The sequence below is a fragment of the Marmota marmota genome, unplaced genomic scaffold (genome assembly GCF_001458135.2).
Source record: "Marmota marmota marmota unplaced genomic scaffold, marMar, whole genome shotgun sequence".
Lineage (NCBI taxonomy): Eukaryota > Metazoa > Chordata > Mammalia > Rodentia > Sciuridae > Marmota > Marmota marmota.
Window position 1 is genome coordinate 53,999,470 of NW_025999968.1, and position 9,986 is coordinate 54,009,455.

A 9,986-nucleotide genomic window follows, 5' to 3' on the forward strand; every position below is an offset into this window, starting at 1 on the left:
TAGTTTCCTAAATCCAGAAAGACATACTTCTCATTTTTTATATGTTGACCTTCATACTTTTTCTAAGTGGTTAATTTAATTTAGGTATTAAGAGTACATTTTTTTTTAAAGAGAGAGAGAAGAGAGAATTTTTTAATATTTATTTTTCAGTTTTCGGTGGACACAAGATCTTTATTTTATTTTATGTGGTGCTGAGGATGAAACCAGCGCCCTGCGCATACAAGGCGCCCACTACCGCTTGAGCCACATCCCCAAGAGTACATTTTTAACTCCTTGAAATTAAAATGTAATCATTACAATGAATGGATCCCAGTGAGAATAAATCAAACTAATTGAGGCTATTGTTTGGGTCATTGTTGAGATCAGTGAATTTCTTTAGCTAAAAGCAAGATTTCATGACTGTCCTTAGGGATGGGAGAAGCTCTTATTTGTACAACTAAGAGTCTGCAGCAGCCCCTCCCTGCCACTCCTGAGTGTATACAGGAGTGCAGCATTCCTTCTGTCTAGGGACATGCTTGGCCAGATCCCCTAGCCAGGATGGAACATTTCCTCTGGGCTTCAGATCCAGTAACAGATGTCCACTCAAAAATCTCCTAACAAGACCAGATATATCCTGTATACCAGGGTCTCAAGTGGATGACAAGTCAGTCAGTCATAAGACATAACTAGGTAAAACAGCTGAATTTGACTAGGAGAAGACCATGGCAAGATGTTAAACCCAGGGATGCCAGGATCCCAGACAGGCCTGAAGAGCAGAGAACTCCATGTAGAGACAAACAGATTGCTTAGAGTGAGCTAAGTAGATACTAAGCTTTTAGAACTGGACAAAAGCCCTGGAAAGGAAACCACAGCTCAAGGGCAGAGCTGGACAACAGGAGAAATGGCTTCAAAATAATCTATTATTAAACACTAAGATGTACATTTAGTATTAATTCATTTAACACTAAAATATGCCAAGCAGAGTTGTAAATATTTATCAGATGTCAAGTAAAACAGGTACTGCTATTGTCTCCACTTTATTGAGAAACTGAGCACCCAGTGAATAAACTTGCTCAAAGTCATCCAGTTAATTGTAGAACTAGTATTTAAATCAAGAGGTGTTGAATTGCAGAGCCCTGTTTTCCAGCCTTACATTTTGCAGTCTTGAGGTATTTGACTCCAGTTCTTAGCTCATTTCTGTTGACATCACCTTAGGTCACAAAATGGGGCAGAGCTTGGCTGATGAACCAACTAAGAAGTGGGGGAGGCCTTGATGCACTTAGAAGCAGCTGTGTTTCCAGTACAGAGCAGCTGCCATTAGCAGTATGTCATAATACCACCAGTAAATATCAACCAGAAAGGAAAGCCTTCTAGCCATCTGAGTTGAGCACAAAACGAAGGTCTAAGTAGAAAAGATATTTATCTTAAGTTGTCATCTAGAAAAACAATTGGGGCTGCCCAGAAAGAGAACAAATCATCAAAGGAGTTGAATGAATATGGGCTAATGTGTTCACATCTGTGGAAGTGTGATCAAGAGTGACAGAGTGTAAAGCAAAATTAGAGCCTTTGGAATTACTGCACTTGATCTGAGGAAACTCCTTTTTGGTTGTTTGGAGAATTTTTAGCTTTAAAAGTTGATTTTTAGGGGCTGGGATTGTGGTTCAGCTGTAGAGTTCTCGCCTAGCATGCTCGGGATCCTGCATTCGATCCTCAGCACCACATAAAAATAAATGAATGGAATAAAGGTATAAAAAAAAGTAGTTTACATAAAAAAAGAAGCAAATAATCACTTACCTTGATTTTTATCTAAGACTATAAAGGTTCCCCAAAGTGATATAGCAAGAGGCATTCCCTACTTGCTAATATCTTGCAGGTAAGTAGAATTAAGTACTAAGCCTTGTATTCCACTTTCTTCAACCCTGCCCCAAGCATGTGCTTATTCTAATAAGCTAATAATAGTTACATCCTGTTGCTCACTGTGCACTGAGTACAGGCAGATGTTTGGCTTGTGTTTTACTGAATACTTGAATGGATTAGACAACTGGTAACTTTATCAAATTAATATTGTTTAGAACCTGCCCATTCATTTTCTGAAATTTCTAGAAAGCAACATTTACATTCCAATAAAGTGTTCAGTATTTTCAACCATAGATAATATATGAAGGAATAAAAATCAAAAGTCTTCTATAGGCCCTTATTTGACTTAAAGTGATGAAAACATTTCTGTAACAGTAAGTACTTATCCCCCAGAGTCATTCTGTTGCTCATAAAATTGTGGGGGCAACTTATAAAGATAAGTAGAATCATTTGGGCCATTTTGAATGATCTTTTCAATCAGAACAAAGATAAAATACAAGCAGTACTTGGTGTAGGGGCTGGGGTCATGGCTCAGAGGCACCGGGTTCAATCCTCAGCACCACATAAAAAAATAAAAATAAAGGTATTGTGATCATCTATAACTACAAAATAAATATTTTTAAAAAGTATTTGGTATAATATAGAGGCTCTGAAATTTTTCCACAGGAGAATTCTATATTCTCACACACACTTTTGTGAATATTAAAGAATTACAGGGAATCTTCTCTGCATAGTGTACAAAGAATTATAGGGCCTTAATAAAATTGATTGTGGCTGCAAATAATCACTTACCTAATTTTCTCACCATGTGTCTGTGGGGCTTTTAAATGGCCAAACACAACACTCAGCTTTGCCTTTCAGGGAAAGCAGCTAAGGCTGTGTTTTTTACCCTTGTCCGTATGCTAATAAATACTACTTATTGAAGGGTTTTATAACACTAAATTTATATTGATTGTAGCCTTTGCTTTTGACTTTAAATAGTAAATAAGTCAAGTTGTTTTTAATAATGACTTGACTTCCTGAGTGAAGAAGCCTGTCGAGATACTTCCCAATTCAAAATAGCTCTGAGAGTTTAAGCTATGTGCCTAAGGACTTCAAGCACTTTATCGGATCAGCCATTATGAGAAAAAGGACAGAAGCTTTTTAAAAAGTACAAAGAGGAAGAGCCACTTTTCCAGACATTTAGAATAGGATAAAGAAATTTCTAATGCTATGTGTCAGTCAGGGCCAACACTTGGGGCTGTGGTGAGGTGTGTGTTATATTCAATGGTTGATTTAGTTCTATTTAAATTAAATGTTGTGACTTCCCTGTAGGTGGATGAAAGCCAAACTGGAGAACCCGGATGGCTTGGAGGAGAATTAAAAGGAAAAACAGGATGGTTCCCTGCAAACTATGCAGAGAAGATTCCAGAAAATGAGATTCCTGCTCCAGCCAAACCAGTGACTGATCCAACATCTGCCCCTGCCCCCAAACTGGCTCTGCGTGAGACCCCCGCTCCTTTGGCAGTGACCTCTTCTGAGCCCTCCACAACCCCCAACAACTGGGCTGACTTCAGCTCTACGTAAGTTTCAGTTTTTGAAATCTCAATTTAGTAACCTTTCTTTCCCCTAGGTGTTTTTATAGTCCCAAGTTATCCCTCTTGGTAAGGGAGCTGGCTCATTTGCGTGACTCCCTTCTCTGGCTGGTCTGCTAGCAAGGTAGGGGTAACTGTCTCTTTACTGAAATAAATGATACTATTGCCCAATGATGATTTACCCTCATACAAAACAAAGCCAGTTATCATGTTCTGTTCAGTAATTTATCTGTATTTTCATTCTTAGCAAAAAAAATGGAGAAATACAGCTTCCTAATAATCTGTGTTGACACCCATGTCAGTCAGCAAATATTCAGTCATTTCCCGCATGCAGGCAAATAGCACTTTTTTGCTGGGCAGAAACAGAATTGAATTCAGTCATGTGGCTTTGAATAGGATAAAAAGCTGCTTCCTCCAGAGCTTTCTGCTTTCATTAGTCTTGTACAGATGTATAGTGGTGTGAAAAGGTGCGTGTCTTTGGTCATCAGAAAATGACATTAAGCACAGAGTGTGTAGGCAGAGGTTTGAAAGATGGATGAAACCACTATCCAGACCTCCATTTACAGGGCTGTGACCTAGATGTGCAGTTGTCAAAAAATGTTTTATACTGGCATGCCAGTAGCAGTGATTTGAGTGAGAAGTGTTTGAAATGTCTTTTTAAGTCTAATCATCTTTTGGTAGAAATACATTGAAGGTAAGGAGTCAAGGTATTTTTCTGGAAATATCAAATGGAGCAAACAGAAATAGAATAATGGCCAAGTGCAGGAGGAAGTGAAGGAAAGGATGTAAGGAATAGCAAGTTTTTCACACTTATTTTTGCATCTAAAGGTGCCTCCACATGTAATCTCTGCTTTAAAACAATAGCCTTCCCTTGGCATAACTTCTAAGTTTAAACTCTCCCTTTTTCTTTTGATCTTGTTGGAAAAGTTCAGAGTGTATAAACTAAAGCTTTGGTTAAAATAGAAGACTAATACCATGCTTTCCAGGATTTGTTTTTGCTGTGGATCAAATCAGTGTGACTGTCTTCCTTGTTAAATATGTGGTGTGTGAGTTTCCTGCTATGATTACCAGTGTCTTGTTTTCCAAACCAAAAAATCAAGAAATTATTCTGACTTTCAAATTTGTTTTATAAAGATGAAAACCGTAAATTCCATTTAGATGTGCATTCACACAGATGTGTTTATCTAAAATTATAAAATCACAAAATTAGAACTGTCCCAAGATCCAAGACAACTGGCTACTCTCAGGATGCCTCGTGCAAATACTGTGGTGTGGACGCATATAGCCAGGTGTGTCCTATGAAATTGATGGGACAGGGAAGCTCTGGCTGCCAGGCTGATGTGTTTTCATATGTGGCACTAGATTTCTTTCATCTCATCTATTGTTATTATAAATAGTAATGATTGTCATTATTATTCAGAGTATTTCCCTAATGCTTCAGGTAACCCTCAAAATGAACCCAGAGTGGCAGGGTATTGTTCCAATGAGGAAATCAAGATTCAGAGAAAATAGAATAATTTGCCTGAGGGTCATTGCTAGTGTGTGAAACACAGACTCACTCACACCTGTGCCCAGCATTCTTTCCTGTCCTTGTTCTTAACTTTCAAAGGCCACATAAATATACTGGATTGTGGGTGGAAATGTGTAATAGAACACTTGTTTGGCATGTGGGAGGCCCTGGATTCAATCACCACTACCACAAAAAAAGAAAAAGTACAGAATTTGTGGTGTATGGGCTCAGAGGGTGCCATTTTTTTCTTTTATATTTTGTTTTTACATTTCACTCTGGGTGGGAAGTTGGTGCATTAGAAAGTGCTTACTATTTATGGGTTGTGCTCTTCCTTCCAGGTGGCCCACCAGCACAAACGAGAAACCAGAAACGGATAACTGGGATGCTTGGGCAGCCCAGCCTTCTCTTACTGTACCCAGTGCTGGCCAGTTAAGGCAGAGATCAGCCTTTACTCCAGCCACGGCCACTGGCTCCTCCCCATCTCCTGTACTGGGACAGGTAAGGGCAACCAGTGAGGGTGTGAAGACTAAGCAGTACAGATATGAGCAGATGCTTGCTGGCGACGTCACCTAGAATTAAGCTTCCTTGTGTGGGGCTCTCTTGGCTGGCTGGGTCAGGTTCAGGAGGCCAAGATATGCTGTGAATAATCGGAGTTCAGTGCAAGTAAACTTCTTCCTGGGTTAATCAGAGAGGTTTCATTTATGACATTTGAGTTGCATCTTGACCAATGGGTAAGAGCTAGCTTACTAAAAACAAAGGAAAAGGCATATCATACAGGAAATGCTGAAAGGAGAGGCTTTAAGGCAAAGAATCAGAATGTGTGTAAGGAAAATCATGAGTTAATCCATTTGGCTAAACTGCTGGCTATTTATTGGCAAAGAGACTGGTTACAGGATAGAATATTGGGAAGCCTGAAGTGCCCTGTTAAGAAAGAATAATTTCTGAAAGGTTAAAGGTATTTATTCTGAGTCTATTTCTTTTGCTCAATACAATAACAGAATGGGATTAAAGGAATGAAATTTCTATAAATAATCAAATCAAACCAAACAACAGATGCCCTTCTGGGAGGCACCAGGGGGGGTCATAGATAGTTTCTGTTCTGGAAACACCCAGGTCAAAGGCAAGCACTGGGCAGATTCATTGGAGAGGTAGGTGTAGGGACATTAGAACAGAGGACCAATGGGCAGTAACACCTGTTAGGCGCACCCAGGTGTGAGCGAGGGAGGCCTAGACTCAGCTGCGTTCACATTTACCAAGTTGGGAGGAACCAGTAGAGAGAGAAGAGAGCATGCAAGAGATTGCAGAGGGGAACCACAAGGATAGAGTCACACACCTGGAGGGCCAGCAGGAAAGGGGCCCTGGGTGGAGAAGATCCACCTTCATGGAAAATGAGGAGGACAGGAAGAAATCAATTTGTAGTTGGAGGGAGTAGTTGAGTTTTAGATATGTTATGGTATTAGTGAAAACAAGACATCCAGGTGGTCATGTCTAGCAGGCCAGTGGAACATAGATCTGGTGGGTGGAGTAAAGATCAGATATATATATATATATATCTCCATGTGAAAAGATTCAGAAGACAAGCACAGGGGAAACTTCTCAGGGGAGAGATTCTGAAGTACTGTGAGGACAAATATATATATTGTCATATAATCATATAATCAGAACTAAGGAAATGGTATGAGGTTCGAGAATAAGGGGAAATAGAAAGTGCCCAAGAATGTGTGTGTTAAGTGGCCTGAAAGAAGGGAAAGAGTTCTGAACAGATAGTGTCACTTTCCTTTCCATCTCACCCAACTCAGAATCAGACACATGTCCTGTGCTTGATAATGGTGATAGTGACAGAGGAGGGGTGCGGGAGCAGGGGGTGGTGTGGGTGACAGTGGGAAACCACAGGGAGGAGGAACTTGTTTTAGGCAGGTGGAGGTGATGGCTGTGATCAGGGCACAGAAGAGACCACTCTGGGTGCTGACTGAACAGACCCCTGACTTAGGGAAGAGGAAGACAAACCAGGGGGTAAAGAGGAAACGAGTGGTGAGGGAGCAGGCAGCTCTGTGACAAGTAGAGGAAGTACAGAATGCAGGGAGGGCATTGGAAAGGTAGCCAGCTGTCATCAGTGGAAAAAGGAATTGAAAAGTCAAGTGTCAGTCGGCTTGGTGCCAGGTGAATCCAGCATTAAATGCACAAAAAAGAAGACAGGGTTCATTTTCTCCTGGGTGAGGAGGATGAAGAGAGATTGGGAAAGATAGTGGAGAAGGAAGCTCAGGTCAGACGCATGGCATCCATCTCATGAGGAGGGAGCCCTGAGGGCTTACAGGCTGTAGATGGTTAGGAGTTTGACAAAAAAAAAAAAAAAAAAAAAGAATAAAGAATTGCCCAGGTAAAACTAAAAATGATAATAATAAAAGAACTTGCTGGTTGAATTTGTCCTGAATCTTGATCATTGCACAGAGCTTCAGCTTTTTCTAGCAATACTACACAGTTTTGAGAGTAGGAATAAGAACAGTACTAAAACCTGCTGTGACTATTAGTACTGTTACAGTAATACTGTGCATAGATCTTACTGAACTTTCTTAACAACCTTCTAAAGAGAGTATCATCTCTGTGGTATAAATGTAGAAACTGAGGCTTTAAAAAATTAAAACATTTGCCAAGGTATCACAGAATTAATAAGTGGCAGGGTCCCAGTTACTGGGGCTGGGCTCACTGGGTATCCATGTGAAAAGGTCCAGAAGACAAGCACAGGGGAAACTTCTCAGGGGAGAAATTCTGAAGTACTATGAGGACACAGGAGAAATGACTTGCCCTGGGATCCAGTCCTGGTAGAAAAATCAATGGAAATGGCTAAGGATTTGACAGGGCAGAAGGGCTGTGGATTAGAGACATTGAGGCAGAAGGGTCACTGCAGAGAGCAAGAATGGAAGGTAAAGAATATGTGTTCCTAGAGTGTTTGGAATCCAAAGGAACCTTAGTTTTGAGAGCAGAAATGGAAAAATATATATATATGGCAATGTTATAGGGTATTGGTGCTGGGGATGGAACCCAGGGCCTTGTGCATTCTAGGCAAGGGCTCTACCACTGAGCTGCATCCCCAGCCCTCACAATCATATCTCAATGCAAAAATAAAAATAACTTCCAAAGGCAAAAACATGAATTGGTTCTGAATTAACTCTCCTTGAGTATATTCCTTTGTTTCTATCCATTTACATAGAAGATTGGAAGTTGGTGTTGTCCTGTTTGTTAGTAAATGTTTTAAGACACCATAATGGTTTTATGTTCTATTTTTGAAGAAGATAATAAGTGCCTCACCTGGCTTTCCAGCCTCATCTCCTCCTACACTCCTCCGTGAGCCCAGGCTACACAGAGCCCTGGATTGCACTCCTCTTCCGGGACCCTTTGCAGTGTATGCAGTGTGCCACCTCAAGGCCTTTGCCTGTGCTGTGCCCTTGGCCTGGAGAGCCCTTCCTCCACAGCCCTAGCTACCAAAATCCTTCTCATCCTTCAAGGCCCAGCTCAAATGCCTCCACCTCTGTGAAATTGTCCCTGATACCCTTGGGCAGACTTCATCCCTCTTTTCTCTCTGTTCCCACAGTGACTAGATGGAACTTCTTTGTAGCGTATTTCATCCTGCCAGGGAGTATACTTAGTCATTTTTATCTCTTTCTTCCCTATTAACTGTGAGTTCCTTGCTAATCATATCACATTATCCATTTTTTACAGTGCTTTATGGTTAATAAACTACTTTATCTTAAATTATTTGGGGGAGGCAGAGAGATGGTTTTTTATTATTTTTCTTTGTAATCCCATAGTGCCTTGCATATAGATGGACAGTAAATGGTAATTACAATGAATTTATGCTAACAAAATCCTGTTACTCTAAAATGGAACTAAAACAAGCATAATCCAGTACACAGCATTTTCCCCCATTTCCATACAGTTAATAATGTCATGAAATCTCATCAAACTTCTGTTCCAGCATTAATCCTCTAGTAGAACTCCAAATCATATTGGAAATGGACAGGTGCCCAGGGCAACTTGAGAGAAAAATAGGACCAAAATATAGAAGGCACATAGTCAAGTGTCACAGGAGAACCATCCCTCCTGGTTTACTAAGTAGAGAGTTCTAAAGCCTAGCATATCGGAGCACACCTGTAATCCCAGCTACTGAGACAGGAGGATCCCAAGTTCAAGGGGAGCATGGGCAACTTAGCAAGATACCATATCAGATAAAAATAAGAAGAAAGTTCTAGATTGCCAGACGATGGCTCTGTGAATGGGCCAGCAAGTTTTTGCTTCTACTTTTGGAAATAAATGATTACTGAGAAACAGTGAGGTGTCCACCACTCATGCTGTGCTGATACAGGGTGCCATCTGTTTGTGTGTGTGCTCGTGTGTGCCTATGACAGAGGAGGCCCCAGGGTCATGCCTTGACTGATGACAAGCCACAATGTAATGAGAGGTCCTTTATGTTGTTCTACACAAGGGTGAAAAGGTGGAGGGGCTACAAGCGCAAGCCCTGTATCCTTGGAGAGCCAAAAAAGACAACCATTTAAATTTTAACAAAAATGATGTCATCACCGTCCTGGAACAGCAAGACATGTGGTGGTTTGGAGAAGTTCAAGGTCAGAAGGGTTGGTTCCCCAAGTCTTACGTGAAACTCATTTCAGGGCCCATAAGGAAATCTACAAGGTATTTTGTGTTTATCTGCTTCTATTTGATGAAAAAATATATATTAGGCATTAAAAATTGTTTGCTTTAGTTAGGATTCATGGATGGGAATTGCAGGATTATTTTGTCTTCTGGATCTTTTAATTACAAAAGAGTATATGGAATATAAAAAGGGAGCCTCTTATAGATAGGTGGTCTTTTTTTTCCCTCATGGAAGCCTATACATCCTGGTTTTCCTTGAATTTATGCAAAAAAAGAATTCAAGGGTTGGGGTTGTGGCTCAGTGATAGAGCGCTTGCCTCGCACGTGTGAGGCACGAGGTTCGATCCTCAGCACCACATAAAAAATAAATTAAAAAAATAAAAGTATTATGTCCATCTACAAATATATATATATATATA

General features: G+C 40.5%; 1 protein-coding gene across 13 annotated transcripts in view; it reads left to right on the forward strand.

Annotated features, from left to right (window-relative positions):
• The window catches only part of Itsn1 (intersectin 1), a 168,020-nt gene that overhangs the window by 83,963 nt on the left and 74,071 nt on the right, over positions 1-9,986 (forward strand). For all 13 annotated transcript variants that reach the window (XR_007347748.1, XR_007347749.1, XM_048803614.1 and 10 more), the window contains 3 exons: positions 3,151-3,398; positions 5,259-5,418; positions 9,401-9,606. Coding sequence is in view for 11 of the 13 variants with exons in the window: in XM_048803614.1 (XP_048659571.1) it covers positions 3,151-3,398; positions 5,259-5,418; positions 9,401-9,606 (614 nt within the window). In the remaining 2 variants the exon portion in view is untranslated. The remainder of the gene's footprint in view (positions 1-3,150; positions 3,399-5,258; positions 5,419-9,400; positions 9,607-9,986) is intronic.